Source organism: Hyla sarda, chromosome 1, assembly GCF_029499605.1.
Source record: "Hyla sarda isolate aHylSar1 chromosome 1, aHylSar1.hap1, whole genome shotgun sequence".
Classification (NCBI taxonomy): domain Eukaryota; kingdom Metazoa; phylum Chordata; class Amphibia; order Anura; family Hylidae; genus Hyla; species Hyla sarda.
The window spans coordinates 13240063-13260813 of NC_079189.1; the positions used below are offsets into that span (position 1 = coordinate 13240063).

Genomic DNA, 20751 nt, shown 5'->3' on the forward strand with positions numbered 1-20751 from the left:
TTACTTTGCACACGCGCATTTGAATCCTAAAGTCCCCACCCAAGACCCCTCCCATTAAAAATGGACAAAATTTTCAAAAACGTATGTTTTTTTTTTTTATAAAAACTGACGGAACTGTATGCACTTTTAAAAACAGTATACTGTTTAAAAACGCATATGGTTTACTTTTTCCCATACTGTTCCATCCGTTTTTTTGCCATACGGTTTTCTTTAGAAAAACGGATTGAAAACAGTATGGCAAAAAAACGTAGTGTGAACCCAGCCCAAGTAGGGTATCATTTTAATCGTATGGACCTACAGAATAAAGTGAAAGTGTTCATTTGTACCGAAAAATGTACTGCGTAGAAACGGAAGCCCCCAAAATTTACAAAATGGTGTTTTTTTCTTCAATTTTGTCCCGCAATGATTTTTTTTTTTTTTTTGGTTTCGCCGTAGATTTTGGGGTAAAATGACTGAAGTCATTACAAGGTAGAATTGGTGGCGCAAATAATAAGCCATTACCGGTATATGGATTTTTAGGTGAAAAATGTAAAGGGTTATTTATGATTTTTAAAAGTAAGGAGGAAAAAAACGAAAGGGCAAAGAAAAAGGAAAAACCCTGCGTCCTTAAGGGGTTAAAGTTTTTAAATTTAACCCTGAAAAGGTTGGTTGTGTTTACAAATCATTCAACGACAAATGTAATAGAAAAGCTGGATAAATAAATACAATATTAAATATTAATAATAAGGGATTGTTAACCATTTTTCATGTGTTGGTTATTTCAGGAATGGAATGCAATAGAGTAGTGGTCTCCAACCTGCGGACCTCCAGATGTTGCAAAACTACAACTCCCAGCATGCCCGGACAGCCGTTGGCTGTCCGGGCATGCTGGGAGTTGTAGTTTTGCAACATCTGGAGGTCCGCAGGTCGAAGACCACTGCTATAGAGCCACTATTGTAAACTTTTACACCGCCTGCCGCTTCTTCATGGTGTAAGCATTACAGTCACGTGTCTCCGCACCTCTGGTGAGTGCCCCCTGTTGTTTATTAGTGAAAGTGCAGTAAGTATAAGACCTTTAGGAGAATAAGAAAGAATTGTGCCGTGTTTAGAGCCAATTCAGTGCTACAGCGTAAATGACGAGAAGGAAATTCCTTCACGTTTCTGGTCATGTGTAGTGTTGAGCGGCATAGGCCATATTCGAATTTCGTCATATATCCGCGAATATTCGCATATTCGTGATATTCCCGTTTTTATTTTCGCATATGCGAAAATTTCGCGCATGCGAAAATTAGCATATACAAAAATTTGCATACGCGGAAATTCGCACACCAATAATTACGAATATATGGCGCTATCTTCGCGAATATGCGATATTCGCGAATAAAATTCGCATTGCCAATATTCGCGAGCAACACTAGTCATGTGATGTTCGTTCAAGCGGGATTGGCAAAACCTGAAATACTTTTACTCTGGTATTTACTGGGTGTTCCTACGTGTCCTATTAATATCACTGTCACTGACAATGGTAAAAGGGGTACTCCGCTGCCCAGGGTTTGGAACAAACTATTCCAAATGCCGTAGCCGGCGCCGGGAGCCTGTGACGTCATAGCCCCACCCCTTTCATGACGTCACGCCCCGCACCCTGTCACGCCCTCTCCCATAGACTTGCATTGAGGGAGCCGCTCACTCACTCACTCACACTATATACAATGCACAAGCAACGCGACACTCCAGAGGGAAGGATGTCCTGGCTGGTACTGCTGGTGCTCTTCTCCGGTAAGTGAACCCCCCCTGCTACATTGCCCTCTTATAGTGCAGGCAGGACGCCTCATTTGCTTCTATATATCTCTTCTCTCTCTCACGTCTCTCTTGTATTTTACTTTTTTAAATTTATTTATTTATTTATTTATAATATTTATAAAAGAAAAGAAGCAGAACGAAGAGCAAGACGATAGCAACTAATACCTCAAGTTTATCATGTCTAGTGCGTATATATATATATATATATATATATATATATATATATATATATTTATTTATATATATATATATGTGTGTGGTCCGGCCTTGTGATGCGCGGGGGGGGATCCTGGGGTGCCAGTGCTTTGTGGGGTGCACAGCCCGCCTGGTCAAATAGTATGGGTGTCACTAATAGGCTGTACGCCGGTATGGTGGACTACACGCTATCATGTTACTGCCGCCCTGTATATGCCTTATCTGTGTACAACTATGATACTAAGCAGCTCCTGAATAGAAGGTGTGTAAGTGGTCGTCCATCAGTATTTCGCACCTATGTGACCTCCCCTATCTAGCATTGTGGCTGATCTACATCATAATGGGAATTAGTGTCTAACCTGCCCTTGTACCGGTAGGTTTGGCCTTTTTACTGTGATTTTTGGGTAATTTTTGCCCTATTTTCTGTGATTTGTTTTTCCCCCAACCCTACTACATCCACCAATAAATAATAAAGATAAAGGACCAACAGGTCAAGACATGTCTAAGGGCTCCTCCACATGGCAGAATATCTGTCGCATGCACGGTGCAATGGGACAATGGGAGGCTGCTGCATCGGAATTCCAGATTGGCCAATGCTGGGAAATTCTGCCACGTGAATGAGCCCTAAAGATCATGTGTTTCTATTCACCTGTATAGAAGAATATATTGTGTTGGCCACTCTAAGTGCAATTCCATCATATTGGAGCTTAGTCTCAAATTCCTTAAAGGGGTACTCCCGTGGAAAACCTTTTTTTTTTTTTTTTTTTAAATCAGCTGGTGCCAGTAAGTAAAACAGATTTGTAAATGACTTCTATTAAAAAAATCTTAATCCTTCCAGTACTTTTTTAGGGGCTGTATACTACAGAGGCAATGCTTTTCTTTTTGGATTTCTCTTCTGTCACGACCACAGTGCTCTCTGCTTACCTCTGCTGTCCATTTTAGGAACTGTCCAGAGCAGCATATGTTTGCTATGGGGATTTTCTCCTGCTCTGGACAGTTAATAAAATGTCAGCAGAGAGCACTGTGCTCGTGACAGAAGAGAAATCCAAAAAGAAAAGCATTTCCTCTGTAGTATACAGCCCCTAAAAAGTACTGGAAGGATTAAGATTTTTTTAATAGAAGTAATTTACAAATCTGTTTAACTTTCTGGCACCAACTGATTTAAAAAAAAAAATAATAGTTTTCCACCGGAGTACCCCTTTAAGCAAACCCTACGCCTTAAAGGGGTACTCGGGTGGGAAAAATAAAAATCTTTTCAAATAAACTGGTGCCTGAAAGTTATACAGCTTTGTAAATTACTTCTATATAACAATCTTAATCCTTCCAGTACTTATCAGCTGCTGTATGCTCCAGAGAAAGTATAATTATTTTCTGTCTGACCACAGTGCTCTCTGCTGACACCTCTGCCCGTGTCAGGAACTGTCCAGAGTAGGAGCAAATCCCTATAGAAAACCTCTCCTGCCCTGAACAGTTCCTGACATGGACAGAGGTGTCAGCGGAGAGCACTGTGGTCAGACTGGAAAGAACTGCACAACTTCCTCTGATGCAAACTGCAGCTGATAAGTACAGGAAGGGTTAAGATTTTTATATAGAAGTAATTTACAAATCTGTATAACTTTCTGGCAGCAGTTGTTTTGAAAACCTTTCTAAAGTTGTGTTTTCCAACCAGTGTGCCTCCAGCTGTTGCAAAACTCCAACTCCCAGCATGCCCGGACAGCCAGCGGCTGTCCGGGCATGCTGGGAGTTGTAGTTTTGCAACAGCTGGAGGCACACTGGTTGTGCACTTGTTGGGAAACACTGTTTTCTCACGAGGCAATACCACCCCCTGGTGGTGAGAAATACTTTCAAACTTGCTGACGCAACCAGGAAGGGCGCAGTACGTAAAAAGCATAAAGTAAATTCAAAAGTGTGTAAGTAAGAACACAGAACTGTCCTACGTCTTACAGAATCAGCACAAAAGTGGAACACAAAGTCTCCGCACTCCCTGGAACGCAGCAAATCCACAACAAAAAACTTACATGAAAAAAGGGGAAAAAGGCAGCAAAAACAAAAAAAAATAAAAAATATCCAGTCCAAAGTGGGATCCTTTCTTCATTATCTTCTTTAGAGTCAATAAGATGAACAGTGAATCCAGAGCTTGAGGTAAAATCCAGGCAGATGGGTAATATCCAGGCACGTCCGATCACTGCTGAGGCTCATCTGGAACATTCCTTTACACTGACGAAGCAAAGACTTTCTAACTAGGAGGGACTGTTTTGCACACGGCGCTTTTCTCTCTCTTCCTGTTTACTAAGTTTCATTTCTGACATTCAGAACCAGAAATTCGACCTTGTAGACAATTCGACTCTCTGTATAAGGTTTCAAGTTAAAAACTGTATGGAACCGTATACAAAACCATATGCATTAACTTAAAGGGGTTCTCCACCATAAGGTGATTTTAGTACGTACCTGGCAGACAGTAATGGACTGGTATTTCCTGTTTGAGTTTTCTTTTTTTTGACTACAAATCCCACAATTCCATTGTCCTCCCTCCCACACATCAGCCACCCCACCCATTGAAACATAAATGAGCTGCATCCATTCAAAAGACCACTGATTTTCAATCAGGGTGCCTAGAGCTGGTGCATTAGTTGCAGATTGATCCCTCTCCCACCAAGCGATGGCTTAACCCAGTGAAGCAGACAGGCTCCCTGTCATCAGCTGACTAGTGAGTCAGGTCTCGGGCCGCATTGCAACCTGGGAAAAATCCGAGACAACAGTCATTTTGTATGCTGGTAAAAATAAATATTGGAGTGAAAATCACAGAAGAATTGTGAGAAAACCATCACACACAGGTACAGACACTATATTATGAACTACACTAACGTTACAGCCCCTGTAGCATAGTCAAATAAAAAAAAATCCTGGAATACCCCTTTAACATTGTAAACCGTATGTCAAACCCATCATCAGGTTTAGTCTGTTTTGGGTCTTATACGGTTTTGTCCGTTTTTTTTACCCGTACCCAAAACCATAGACTACCAAGTTTTTTTTTTTGGTCCAAGGGAAAAACCGTACTAAACCATATAGGTTTTTTTTTTAACATGGGAGTTAATGGGAACAGTACAGAACCATATGTGCGTACGGTTCTGTACGGTTTTCACCATACGGATTTTGACTTTGCACAGTTTTTTTTCTTGGAATTTCATTCAAACAAGTGAAACTTTATTCAAAATGGAATAAAAAGTTAAAATCGTATGCATTTTTTTTCTTAACCGTATAGGACTTTTAACCGTATACGGGTTGAAATGTGTACAAATGTTTTGATACAGTTTAGTCCGGTTTTGAGGAATCCGATTTTCATCAAAAACCTGATATGGGAACTGTATTGCAAAAACGTGGTGTGCATGCACCCTAAGGAGGATAACATAATATTACAGAGGGATCTGGGGAAGCTGGAGGCGCGGGGCACAGACATGGCAAAATGTAAGGTTATGCACTTGGGCTGTGAAAACTAAATGTACAATTATGAGCTAAATAATAAGACACTATGTCAAACTATTACCAAAATGGACTTTACTGTGCCATTGTGGACAGTAAACTCGACGTTAGTGACGAGTGCCAGGCAGCAGCTGCCAAGGCTAATAAAGTCATGGGATGTATAGAGAGACATAGAGGCTCAGGACAGGGACATAGTTACCTCTGTATAAATCATTAGTCAGACCACATATGGAGTATTGTGTACAATTCTGGGCACCTGTATATAAGGACATGGCAGAACTGGAGAGGGGGCAGAGGAGGGGACAAAGATAATTGATGGAGGATTACAGGACCAAGAAAGGTTATCAAGCTTGGGGTTATTTAGTTTAGAGAAAAGACGTCTTAGGCTGGGTTCACACCACGTTTTGTTAAATACGGTTCCCGTATACTGCTGGGAGGAGGGGGCGGGGCTTAATTGCAGCGCCCGCACTCAACCGTATTCGAGAACCGTATTTAATGTATGTCTATGAGCCGACCGGAGTGAACCGCAGCCTCCGGTCGTCTTCGTTTTCTACGGTCGGGAAACCGCATACGGCCGGTTCACTCCGGTCGGCTCATAGACATATATTAAATACGGTTCCCGAATATGGTTGAGTGCGGGCTCCGCGATTAAGCTCCGCCCCCCTCCTCCCAGCCGTATACGGGAACCGTATTTAACAAAACGTGGTGTGAACCCAGCCTTAGAGGGATCTGATCACAATGTACAGATATATGAATGGACAGTACAGAGATCTTTCTAGTGATCTTTTTATATTGAGGCCAATAACCATGACAAGGGGGCGTCCTCTACATCTAGAGGGAAGAAGGTTTCTTCATCATCACAGACAGAGATTCTTTACTGTAAGAGCTGTGAGACTATGGAACTCTCTGCCACATGATGTTGTGATGTCTGACTCCGAAACTGGAGATGCAGCACCCGCATAGAATGCGGGTGCTGCAGGGAGATCGCGGGGGGTCCCAGCAGCGGGCCCCCCGAGATCAGATATCTTATCTCCAATCCTTTGATAGGGGATAAGATGTTTTTGCCCGGAATACCACTTTAATATTACAGATTATGGATACTAGATTTATGGGGTAGAACATTGATCCAGGGATTTATTCTGACATCATCTTTGAACCGGGAAGGAATTTTTTTCCGCCTGGTTTGGAGCAATTGGCATCTTCCTCTGCGACAACACAGTAGAGACACAGTAGGGTTAGGTAAGTTCACATTGCCTTTGTGCTCTAACCCGCTCAAGGTCCGTTCGGCTCTTATTTATTTACATTTTTTGTGCCTTTCAGACCCTGAATGGGTCGAAACACAACTAACACCACCAGGTCTGGATTATCCCATTGACTTCAATGGAGTCCGTCAGGTGTCCGGTATTCTACAAATGTAGTGGTATTTTTTTCTCTCTGCTCATCTCCCGTCCTTCCGATAGAATGACCAACAGCGCTCCATTTTTCCGGAGTACATCGGCCATGTGAACAGGCCCTTATTAGTTATAGGTCTCTGGAGGATCACCTGGCACTGCTCCGGGATTATCAATTTATTAAACTTATGGTCATAGAACACCATACACACTAGCATCCTGGTGATGGTGCCCTCGCTGCAAAGTCACTGTGTGTACAATCCTAAGAAGAAGTAAAAGAAGACGCGGATCACTCACCTTTGTTTCGATGCTGTGCGATTTATTCAATAAAAGGTGGCTATACATGGACAGATGGTATGAAAGAGCAGTGGATTACAGGGAGCCCCGTCCGAAGTGACGGCGCCGAAATGGCGCCATCGCTTCGGACGGGGCTCCCTGTAATCCACTGCTCTTTCATACCATCTGTCCATGTATAGCCACCTTTTATTGAATAAATTGCACAGCATCGAAACGAAGGTGAGTGATCCGCGTCTTCTTTTACCTCTTCTTAGCCTTATCGGTTATAGGTTAACTTGATGGACTCTTGTCTTTTGTCAAATGTATCGAATATGTAATGGGCGCAATTATATCGCAACTCCTATTGTATAAACTGATGGAAAAACTCAACAACATACAGACATGTCCAGTGCTGCAGATATAATGCATATCCTAACACCCACAGTATCACAGTTCCCCCATAAAAGTGACATCCATAGTGTGCGCCTAAAAAAGCTTTGGGTGGGTTCACATTACGTTTTGTCCCATACTGGAGCGCATACCGCAGGTTGTAAGCTAAAAACTTGCGCTCCTGCATCCCTGAGTATACGCTCCCATATGTACTTCATTTCAATGAGCCGACCGAAACGTTTGGTCCGGTCAGCTCATTTTTGCCCCGTAGGCGCTTTTACAACCGGACCTAAAACCGTGGTCGACCACGGTTTTACGTCCGGGGAAAAAGCGCATACGGGGCATACTGCTGGTGTTGTGCACAAGTACTTTTTTAAGCGTACTGTAGCGCATTTTTTTGCCCACATAAGTGCATAGCACATACGTACATATAGATCAAGGCCTATAGCATGAGATTCAAGATCCACATGACAACTTGTTATATCTGTAGCTTAGACATGGTGTCAGGAACCGGACTGGAAGCGGGTAGTGGATCCTCTGTGTTAGTGAGGCGATGGCGTGGGCCGTACCAGGGACCGGTTCTAAGAAGTTACTGGTTTTCACCAGAGCCCGCCGCAAGGCGGGATGGACTTGCCGCGGCGGTAACTCCCAGGTCGTATCCCCCGATAGCGACTCAACCTCACTAACAGCTGAGATAGGCGTAGTACACAAGGACAAGGCGAAGGCAAGGTCGGACATAGCAAGAGGTCAAGGCAGGCGGCAAAGGTTCATAGTCAGGGTCAACAGCAAGGGTCTGGATACACAGGCTTGGGAACACACAGAACGCTTTCTCAGGAGCGGGACCCAGAGCACTCGGCGTTACACATGGGCAGCAGGACGCTATATTTTTGCTGCATCACTGGTGTGTACTGCTAGTGTTGTGCACAAATACTTTTTTAAGCGTACTGTAGAGCACTTTTCTGCCCTCATAAGTGCATAGCACATACGTACATATAGATCAAGGCCTATAGCATGAGAGTCCGGATCCACATGACAACTTGTAATATCTGCAGCTTAGACATGGGCAGCAGGACACTATATTTGGCTCACCAGACAGTATCACACACCATGGTCTTAGATACACAGCTCACCAAGACATGGGGGAGATTTATCAAAACCTGTGTAGGGGAAGAGTGGGACAGTTGCCCATAGCAACCAATCAGATCGCTTCTTTCATTTTTAGAAAGGCCTTCAGAGTCACAATTTCTCATTGTTTATTGTTTCTGCTTACAATCCTCTGTCTGGTTGCAGTAATACATATAGGCCCAGATGACTCCCTCTGTCCGAGACAAGAACTGTCGTTTTTTTCCTTAGCAACGAGGGAAAAACAGAGCTGTTTAGTTGCTATGGGCAAAACCAGACAGTTTTTTTGTCAATTTTTTTTTTTGACAGATTGATAAATCTGGGCCATTATATTAATATATCAGCATCTTGTGTCTTCTTATATATCTTGTGTTTCGTTTGCCCCTTTAGGTCTTGATACAGCAGAGATCCTCATAGATGTAACTGCCCAGCTGGGCTCCGACCTCCACCTTCCTGTGGACGATGCCTGTCAGTTCAATGGCTCCTATCATTATGACCTTTTTAACTCCAAACACAATAGGATTGGTGTATATGACAAGGTTGATCTCACACCGATGATTGGATACAAGAATCGTCTGACATACAATCATGACACCTGGATCCTCACCCTGAAGAACCTGACTGCACAGGACGGGACCAAATTCACTGTGACCCTGAAGAAGAACATCAACTCAAAATCAACACCACATCATATACAATACCAGATCATCATCAACGGTGAGTCCGCCACACGTCACCTATAGTCTCCATAGACAGGGATCTGTATGTAAACCTAGCCTGTGTGATACACTCTGCTGTATCTAAGCCAAACCTGTGTGATACCCTACCAGATCAGTGGGGGAATTCCCGATTTTGGGGTTATATTCTGCTGTTCCTGGACGGCCCCCACATGTCATGCTTGTTAAAGAGACACCCCGGCCCCGCACTGCACAGTATCTCTTGCCTGTTGTGCTCAGCCCCCAGGCCGGAACGATCCTCATGTACAATGCTCAGGGGCTGCACGCATACTGTGCTGCTTCCTTATTGGAGGAGATCAATCGGCCCGCCAACCCCTTCACCAACTCACGGTCTGAAGAGGGGAGTGGGGCATGTGCTGGACTCACCTCATCCACGTGTGTAGGGACAGCGTTCAGTACAGCGGTAGACACACAGGGGCCAAAGCTCCTGATAAAGAAAACCAGAGCTAATTTCTTCCAAAAACAGCAACCATCCATGTTCTCAGGTTGTAAGTAGTGTTGAGCGTGAATATTCACAATTCGAATATTTATCGCAAATTTTGCATATTGATATCTTTGGGAATTTGGCGAGTATAGTGCTATATATTCATAATTACGAATATTCTTATTTATTTTTCACACAGAACACATGACAGTGATCTCATCCCTCCCGGTTTCCAGCTTGTGGTCTAAAGAAGGTTCCTATACTATGTACTGAATTAGACTGGAGAGAGAATGTTTGTGAATATCGTCACTAAAATTAGATAGGTAGATAGATAGTGACGATATTCCCAAATATGACAGGACAATACTCAAAATGAAAAATGTCATAGACCCATTATCACCTCTGTATAGACCAAGAATATTAGGAGATAGATGGATAGATATGAGATAGATAGATATGAGATAGATATCAGATGATAGATATGAGATAGATAGATAGATAGATAGATAGATATGAGAGATAGATAGATAGATATGAGATAGATAGATATGAGATAGATAGATATGAGATAGATAGATAGATATGAGATAGATGGATATGAGATAGATAGATAGATAGATAGATAGATAGATAGATAGATAGATATGAGATAGATAGATGTGAGATAGATAGATATGAGATAGATAGATATGCGATAGATATGAGATGATAGATAGATATGAGATAGATATGAGATGATAGATACGAGATGATAGATAGATATGAGATAGATATGAGATAGATGGATATGAGTTAGATAGATAGATAGATAGATAGATAGATATGAGATAGATAGATAGAATGAGATATATAGATAGATAGATAGAATGAGATAGGTAGATAGATATGAGATGGATAGATAGATAGATATGAGATGGATAGATAGATGGATAGATAGATATGAGATAGATAGATAAGAGATAGATAGATGATAGATAAATATGAGATAGATAGATAGATATGAGATAGATATGAGATAGATAAATATGAGATAGATAGATAAATAGATATGAGATAGATAGATAGATATTAGATAGATAATATAGATAGGTAGATAGTTATGTGCATGCACATGCGCATACGCGCAAAGCGAAAATAACCGTGAATAAGTTGAATATGCGAATTTCGCAAATATAGGACGAATATTTGTTCATATATTCGCGAAATATCGCAAATTCTAATATGGCCTATGCCGCTCATCACTAGTTGTCAGTGGTATTACAGCTCAGTCCCATTTAAATGAATAGAGACAAGTTGTAAATGTATATATTTTATACTTCTTCCTCCTCCCATTCTCAGAGTAATAACACTTAAATTTTTCACCTATAAAGCCATATAGGGCTTGTTTTTTGTGGGACCAAATGCACTTTGTATTGACCTGACACATAAACATATACTTTACATAGCAAGGCACCAACACTTCAGCACTGTTACCTCTAAGTAAATGTTCCTCCATACCGGCTGTAAACTCCGAGCCCTGTGGCCGTGTTCAGATGATGCAGTCTCGTGCAGACAGACACGGCTTTGAAATAATGAACGTAGTAGTAATATAGATGGAAGCACTCACCACGCCTGGTCAAATGTCGCCCCGGCGTCCATCCTGTTCCCCTGCCCTTTACCATCCTGCTGCCCTGCTCCTCCATTCCCTTTCAGCATGAATAAAATCTGAAGGACTATTTTGCTACGCGACGTGGTGAGTGCGTTCATCTATATTTCTACTACATTCTTCACGTAAAATTAGACTGCGAAACGGAAAGAATTTTATGAGGAAAAATTGACGTTATCTGAATTCATCAGATGGCAAATATACCCAATTGTATTGTTTCCGCCATGTTTTTTTACTACTTAAAAAAAAATTTAAACCTTACAAAGAATTATCTGTAAAACCCTATAGGGGCTCATTTTTTGCACCATAATCTGGAGTTTTTTATATGCACCATTTTGTCGCTGATCTGTTTTTTTATTTTTATTTTTGTGGGCTGCGATGTGACCAAATATTTCATTGCTATTATAATTCAAAGGGGTACTCCGCTGCTCAGCGTTTGGAACAAACTTCTCTGAACGCTGGACCTGGTGTCGGGAGCTTGTGACGTCATAGCCCCACCCCCTCACAGCATTGAGGGGGCGGGGCTTGACATGAGGGGGTGGAGCTATGAGGTCACGAACTCCCGACACCAGGTCCAGCATTCAGAACAGCGTTCGGAACGGCGTCGGCTCCAGCGCTCGGAACTGTTTGTTCCAAATGCTGATCAGCGGAGTACCCCTTTAATAAATCAGACATCTCTACACACGGCGAAACTAAATATGTTTATGGGTATTTTTTCTTTACTTTTTTTCATTCTGGTGACTTGAATTTTAATTTTTTTTTCTATTTTTGACTCCGTTTTGTCGCAATTAAACAGTTAACCAGTTAACGACCATGGACGTCTATGCTCATCCATGTGCCGTTAACAGGGTATGATGCGTCATACCGGCCGCCCCCAGCTGAGTCTTGTAGCTAGGGGCCGGCGTTAATAGCCGACATGTGGCGGTCACCACGGCTGGCTATTAACCCTTTAGATCGCCGCTGTCAAAGTTGACAGCGGCGTCAAAAGGTGCCTTTATCCTGGTAGTCCGGCTCCGGTGCTCAGAATGATATAGCTTGGCAGGGCCAGGCTTTATCAATCGAACGCAGAGCACACAGATCAATGTGGTTTTATGGAACCACATTGATCTGTATGAGGAATTAAATGATTCCTCCTAAAAGTCCCCTAAGGGGAATAAAAGTGTAAAAAATAAAAAATAAAAAAGTTTAAAAAACTTTTAAAAACACACACATTAACCCCTTCCTCATGAAAAGTTTAAATTATCTCCCTTTCCCAAATTCCATATAAAAAATATATAAACATAATAAAAATTAACATATGTGGTATCGCCGCGTGTGTAAATGTCCGAACTATAAAATGATATTGTAATTGAAACCGCACGGTCAATGGCGTGCGCGCAAAGTCCTAAATAGCGTATTTTCTGTCACTTTTTATACCATAAAAAAGGAATACAAAGCGATCAAAAAGCCCTATCAAAACAAAAATGGTACCGATTTAAACTTCAGATCACGACACAAAAAATGATCCCTCATACCGCCCCGTACGCGGAAAAATAAAAAAAAGTTTTAGGTGTCAGAAGATGACAATTTTAAATGTATTAATTTTCCTGCATGTAGTTATGATTTTTTCCAAAAGTACGACAAAATCAAACCTATATAAGTAGGGGATCATTTTAATCGTATGGACCTACAGAATAAAGAAAAAGTGTCATTTTTACTGAAAAATGTACTGCGTGGAAACGGAAGCCCCCAAATTTTACAAAATTGTGTTTTTTCTTCAATTTTGTCGCTCAATGATTTTTTTTCCTGTTTCGATGTAGATTTTGGGGTAAAATGACTGACGTCATTACAAACTAGAATTTGTGGTGCAAAAAAATAAGCCATCACATGGATTTTTAGGTGCAAAAATTGAAAGGGTTATGATTTTTAAGAGGTAAGGAGGAAAAAACGAAAGTGCAAAAACAGAAAAACGCTTGGTCCTTAAGGGGTTAAAATAACCAACACAGCTGGATCTTTATGTCGGCTTTTAGCGCCTGCCGGGTATAGAGCGGGCACAGGGACCACACCGTCTCCATACACCGTACACAGAAGAACAGGTATACTAAAAGTGCTAAAAGCTTTTTCCCTTAAAGTTAAGTTGGTAAAATCAGATGTGATCACATACATATATGTAATGTAGGACAAATTTGCTGTTTTTATATGTAAAATGACCTAAATCCTTGCTGTTACCAGGCAAAAGAGCACACACTTTCCCACAATCCCCCTTGCTTGCATTCACAGTGGAGACCAAGTGCCCATACTTTCAGGAGACTGAAGCTGAACTGAGCATGTGCGACCTTCTTAGGTGGTCGTAACCATGGGCAACAGGTTATCAAAACAAAGAAGGCCCATGTGGATTAGTAAGTCTATATATTTCCAACAGGACATTATCAGAAATGCTTCTACATTGGAAATATGTTTGATTTCACATAATATATCAGTTTAGACCCATTTTACCTTTTTAATCCAAGTTTATTTTTATTTTTTCAGATCCTCTGACGTCTCCCCCACATAAAGAAAGTACGACCCATCCACCAGCAGGTCAGTGTGTGGAGCGATCCATAATTCATTGTTATAGGGGTGTAAGCGCTACAATCATTCCTCACAATACATTGACCAGCTTGGTATCCAGTATGATCTCAGTAGAAAATGGGAGCAGGAACAATGACTGGGATGGGAGCAGGGACAATGACTGGGATGGGAGCAGGAACAATTACTGGGATGGGAGCAGGGACAATGACTGGGATGGGAGCAGGGACAATTACTGGGATGGGAGCAGGAACAATGACTGGGATGGGAGCAGGAACAATTACTGGGATGGGAGCAGGGACAATGACTGGGATGGGAGCAGGGACAATGACTGGGATGGGAGCAGGGACAATGACTGGGATGGGAGCAGGGACAATGACTGGGATGGGAGCAGGAACAATTACTGGGATGGGAGCAGGGACAATGACTGGAATGGAAGCAGGGACAATGACTAGAATGGGAGCAGGGACAATGACTGGGATGGGAGCAGGGACAATAGCTGGGATGGGAGCAGGAACAATGACTGGGATGGGAGCAGGAACAATGACTGGGATGGGAGCAGGAACAATGACTGGGATGGGAGCAGGGACAATAGCTGGGATGGGAGCAGGAACAATGACTGGGATGGGAGCAGGAACAATGACTGGGATGGGAGCAAAGGTAACAACATGGGTGTAATGACGCCGGTTGGTCGGTAGACCGCAGAACTGGACAGTTTTTTGGGTTCTAATGTAGTTACCACAGGGATGATGAACGTTATGCTGTAAGTTTGCTGAGAGTCGTAGTCCTTACACTATCAATTAACATGGCAGGGTGATGTAGCTAACCTGATGTTCCCTGTGAACTCCATTGACCTTTTGTCAATTGATTTGTTCCTGTAGCACAAAGTGCAGGAATGAGACCTCTGGGATTCCTTGAAACAACTTTAACCTGTGGTGAGCCACAGTGAATGGCGGGACCACGGGGTGTAGCGGTGTAGGTGGATGGCGCAGATAGTATGAACCCCAGGGGCAAGGTGTTATTAACCCTTAATGTTCGTGATGCCAGAGGGGTTTTTGGGTATCGGGAACCACCCAAACGATATCTCCCCTATCTCAATGGCTAGGCAGTGAAATGAGAGTCCACGACCAGGTTATGGTTTAACGCAGGCTTTACTGAGGTCAGGCAGTTGTAGTCTCTACAGCTTGGCCAGAATCCCAGAGAGGTGGCAAGGAACATGGACTGTAGGCAGTGACAGCAGACATAGACTTGACTTATTTGAAGTGACTATAGATTTGAGGCCTTCCAGGTAGCTGGACACTAGGGCTGAGATCTCTGGTCTCCACTGTTCCTCAAAAGCAAAGATGGTAGAAGAGCGAAAGAGGCAGATTTCTTATAAAGGGGGGCTGTACTAGAAGCCCATAGGTCAAGCTGTGGGTCATGTGTTTTACTGGTGCTCTCTGGGTAACATAAACATATAACATGTAACATCTCACAGGTCCTTTAGACAATTACATTCGTCCTCCAAAGGTCTTTTATACTGGCTATACATTAGTATACTGACTATACATATAATACAATAAATAACATTAAAGTAACAGCAGGGGAGACACTGCAGGAGAGCCCCCAGGTCACTGAGGGACTCAACCTGACAGGGCCTAAGTGTAGTGCAGGACCATGTCCTGTACTGGGACATTCCAAACCCTTTACTAAAACTTCTTGTGTAAATCCAATATAATGTGGTTACTTTAGCATTGTGTAGAATGTTACAGGTTTTAGCACAGATGAATGGATATTTGGTCTCTGTAAACGTTGCTTCTGCAGTATATTTTCTGAATTTGGAATCTTTGGTGTGATACACAGTCCAATGAGCGCGTTCTTCCGTGTAGAGAAATGCTTATACTCTTACTCACAAACTCTGGTTGTGGCACAATACCGGGAGGGACGTTTGCAGAAATGTTTGAAGACGTGACAGCCACCGAGCAATGACTCCTATCATAGGTCACCGAAAAGCTCAGTGTAGTAAAAATAGACCCTCCAAAAAACTTAATATAGGGTATCCTCAGGGGAGAAAGTCCTCTCTAGAACATATGGCAGCACACCACACTTAGTTGTGAGAAATGCAACTGGGTGTACAGTATGTATGCAGGACATTAAGGTAAGTCTATAATAGCAGAACTTATCGATTTTATATAGTTTAACCACCTACTGTGCACGGTTCTGATTGCTTCTTTTTCTGTAACTTTCCTCACTGTATTGTGCTCCCTCATTGTTCTTTCTCATGGTATCTTCACCCACGATCCAGCATGGTGTCCTAGTGTTGCCTCTGCTGCAGGGTTTCTCGTGAACTTCAGGATCTTCAGCTATACTCCCTCTTACTGGGCTGAGGTAATAGGAGGAACAAACAGAGACCAATAGCATATCTGTTACCACCACAGTGACTCCAATCGGTTTGGCGTAGGCCCTGCCCAGCTTTGTGCTTGGAGGCACTGTGGTGGTAACCAATATTTCGCTATGGCTATGACTCTACCCTGATGAAGCTGGACAAGTCCTTATTGAAACCTGTTGGAATCACTTTGGTGGTATTGTCCTTTATCTAGTTAGTCTTTGGATGCTTTTATGCAAGGTGTTTGTTCTTTCCTCCTATTATCTCAAGTGTCAGTAGAAGGCCCCAAATGACAGAAGAAGTGTAAGAAGGCCTAAAGATCCCCAGAAGCACAGCAGCAGAGGCAATGCTAGGACACCATAGTTGAAGACATTGTGGGAGAGGGCACTGAGGATAGACAGAGGAGTGTTAGGGCAAGTCGATCAGAAACATGGACGGTAATATTACTTGAAGGTACTGCTTACATACATCTTGGTACTGCCGATTGCCAGTCGTGTGCTTCCATATCTCCTACAGAGGGCATTCTTCCCTGTGGATATTATGTATTAAGTTTATTCATGGGAATTAAAGTCCAAATAGTAGAGCTTCATGACATGTTGCCCACAGGCGAGAGTAAGTAATTTTTTTGGTGCCATATGTTCAGTTTATTGCATATTTTGGTATGTTTAAAGGGCTACTCCGCTGCTCAGCATTTGGAACAAACTATTCTGAATGCTGGAGCCGGTGCCGGGAGCCCGTGACATCATAGCCCCGCCCTCACATGATGTCACGCCCTGCCACCCTCAATGCAAGTCTATGGGAGGGGGCGTGACGGCTGTCATGCCCCCTCCCATAGACTTGCATTGAGGGGGTGGGGTGTGACATCATGAGGGGGGCGGGGCTATGACTTCACTAGCCCCAGGCGTTGGCTCCAGCGTTTGGAACAGTTTGTTCCAAACACTGAGCAGCAGAGTACCCCTTTAATAATAGTTGTGGAAACTAGAAAAGACTCCAGTCGTTTTGATAATAGAATCTTTAAAGGGGTACTCCGGTGGAAACTTTTTTTTTTTTTTTTATCAACTGTTGCCAGAAAGTTAAACAGATTTGTAAATTACTTCTATTCAAAAATCTTAATCCTTCCAGTACTTATTAGCTGCTGAATACTACAGAGGAAACACAGTGCTCTCTGCTGACATCATGACCACAGTGCTTTGTCCATTTTAGGAACTTTCCAGATCAGCATATGTTTACTATGGGGATTTCCTCCTACTCTGGACAGTTCTTAAAATGGACAGAGGTAAAGTTGCCCACCCCCTCACTGTTTTCTTTCTCGAATACGCCAATATTCACATATGCGAATATAACGAATTCGCAACATTCGCTAATATAGGACGAATATTCGGCTATATATTACCAAAATATCGCAAATTCGAATATTGCCAATGCCGCTCATCACTAGTCCCTGTAAGTATTGTGTATTATTGGATATAAATCTGTATTTTCTCTCACTTTAGCATCTTTTTGCTTTGTTTCAGAATTTCCCAGCCAAAACACATCCCAGATCTCTACTGATGGCCTCCTCGGGTTCGCCTTGCTCTGCGTATCGCTGGACATGACTGTTAACGCCTTGTTCCCAATGGTGCTTGGGAAAATATCCAGTGAGTAACTAGTTCAGTGACCCGTAAGTCTGGGGAGATAGAAGCTGTGAACATCCAAAGCCAGACACTTGTAGATATTGTACAGGTCGTGCATATTGGCCCTTATTTACTATTGCAAACCTGACATGTTTTGTCGGGTTGTGCGCCCGATTCTGGCGCATTTCGCCAGAAATCCTCTCTGCGCCGGAATTTGTGCCAGAATTTGCACCAGAATTGAAAAAAACCCTACTAACTCTCCATTTTACTAAGAAAAATCTGAAAAGGAGTGTGGTCATTGGGAAAGGGGGCGTGGTCACACAAAGGGGCGTGTTTCCAACATATTTACTAAGGTTTCCACAGAAAATGTGATGGATTTGAGCTGAGGAAAACCCGACAGATCAGAGCATGTGTGAAAAAAAAAGTAAAATGTAGGGAAAGTGGAAAATGTAGGGAAACCTTAGTAAATACTGTGGAAAAAATTTTGTAAATCAGGGCCATTGGGAAGTATAGCTGAACAAACTACCCGAGGGTAGTAAGGGGCCAAATGAACAATTGATTACTAAACCCCAATGCCTAAGCCCGGGGTATGACACCTCTATTTGCTACCCCTAAAACATAACTTTTACTTCATTTTGTTAAAATGTATAATCCCAACAAAAAATGTTTAAAACGAATAACCAGAAGATCTAGTATAAGTGCGACTCGTATTGGAAGGCCGGTCTCCACTTTTTAATCACAGAGCCCTGCAGTGGCTACTAAGATATTGATCATTCTGATATTGCTTAAAATATAAACACTATTGCCGCCTCTACATATTTCGCCGCCTCCGTTGCTTTCTCAAGAGGCAATGGGGGCAATTTCCACCATTGCCTCTTGAGAAAGCCGCAAAGGCGGCGAAACATGTTGAGGCGGCAATAGTGTATATATTTTAAGCAATACCAGAATGATCAATATATATATATATATATATATATATATATATATATATATATATATATACAATATTGCCGCCTCTTCATATTTTGCTGCCTCTGTGGCTTTCTCAAAAGGCAATGGCAATGTAATCTTTCACATCCCTGGGAATCAGACTTTGTAAAACATCAGTACATAAACCCAACTTACGGACAACTCATTTTTGGCACTAACACTCACTCTTTTTAAGAACTGCACACAAATAGCAAAACCCTCAATAAAAGCAGGTTACATGCATGTCTTCCTGGGTGTCAGTGGGGAAAGAAAAACACCTCTTAATGGGGTTATCCAACATAAAGAGACTTTATTAATAACCTTTCAGCCAGTAATGGACATATTTACCAAGGATCTGTGCTTGTCATGGTGGAAAATGGCCGTGTCCTGTGTCCCCATAACACTGCTGGCTTGTTTGTGTGATCTGGCTATTTCCAGTTTCTGTTCCCTCTCTCCTACTACAATCTCCAGGATCCCTTTTTTTTTTTAGGTGGGAGGTGACTTATCTCCCTACCACATATCCACCCACCGCCCCATTGCAGCACAGCTAGGCTTCCTTCCGTGTGTGCAGTGCTTTAAACTACAATTCCTTGCAGCCCTCTGGAGAATGATATCCCTCCCAACCATGGTCATTTCACCCATTGAAGCTCAGACAGGCTCCCTGTGCACACCTGACTAGTGATATAATGTCTCGTGCCACACTGCAATCTGGGAAAATTTGATTTTGTATGCTGGTAAAAATGTCCATCCGAGGCAAAGATCACATAAAAATTGGGAGACCAGCCATCAAACTCGGGTACAGACACTATATTTTGAACAACACTAACTTTACGGCCCCTGAAGCACAGTCAAGTATAACTAAATCCGGGAATACCCCTTTAAAGGAAAAGAGTATTAAAAATAAATAAACCGCAAACATTTTATGAGATAGATAGATATGAGATAGATATGAGATAGATAGATAAATAGATACAAGATAGATAGATAGATAGATTAATAGATATGAGATAGATAGATAAATAGATACAAGATAGATAGATAGATTAATAGATATGAGATAGATAGATTAATAGATATGAGATAGATAGATTAATAGATACAAGATAGATAGATAGATATGAGATAGATAGATAAATAGATACAAGCTAGATAGATAGATAGATTAATAGATATGAGATAGATAGATAAATAGATACAAGATAGATAGATAGATAGATTAATAGATATGAGATAGATAGATAAATAGATACAAGATAGATAGATAGATTAATAGATATGAGATAGATAGATTAATAGATATGAGATAGATAGATTAATAGATATGAGATAGATAGATTAATAGATACAAGATAGATAGATAGATATGAGATAGATAGATAAATAGATACAAGATAGATAGATAGATAAATTAATAGATATGAGATAGATAGATTAATAGATATGAGATAGATAAATAAATAGATACGAGATAGATAGATATGAGATAGATAGATATGAGATAGATAGGTTTCACTCCATAGCAATAGAAAAGCTATGGGGACCGGCTAGGGTGGTGACCGTAAAGGAAAAAACTGTTTTTTATATATCAACTGGCTCCAGAAAATTAAACAGATTTGTAAATTACTTTTATTAAAAATGTGTAATTCTTTCGGTACTTATGAGCTGCTGAAGTTGAGTTGTTCCTTTCTAAGTGCTCTCTGATGATAATCATTGGAAGGATTAAGATTTTATAATAGAAGTCATTTACAAATCTGTTTAACTTTCTGGAGCCAGTTGACATATCATTTTTTCCCCCTGGAATACCCCTTTAAGTGGAGG

General features: G+C 41.7%; 1 protein-coding gene across 4 annotated transcripts in view; it reads left to right on the plus strand.

Moving 5' to 3' along the window:
• Positions 1-934: 934 nt before the first annotated feature.
• Positions 935-20751, plus strand: part of LOC130310531 (uncharacterized) — a 46381-nt gene continuing 26564 nt past the window's right edge. Inside the window, exons 1-4 of one of the 4 annotated variants that reach the window (XM_056552404.1) lie at positions 935-1755; positions 9024-9350; positions 13948-13998; positions 17866-17988. In XM_056552404.1, the coding sequence (XP_056408379.1) occupies positions 1602-1755; positions 9024-9350; positions 13948-13998; positions 17866-17988 (655 nt within the window). In that variant the 5' untranslated portion in view covers positions 935-1601. Of the gene's footprint in view, positions 1756-1902; positions 1964-9023; positions 9351-13692; positions 13818-13947; positions 13999-17865; positions 17989-20751 lie in introns of those variants that run through there. The other 3 variants (XM_056552424.1, XM_056552416.1, XM_056552433.1) reach the window with 3 other exon arrangements.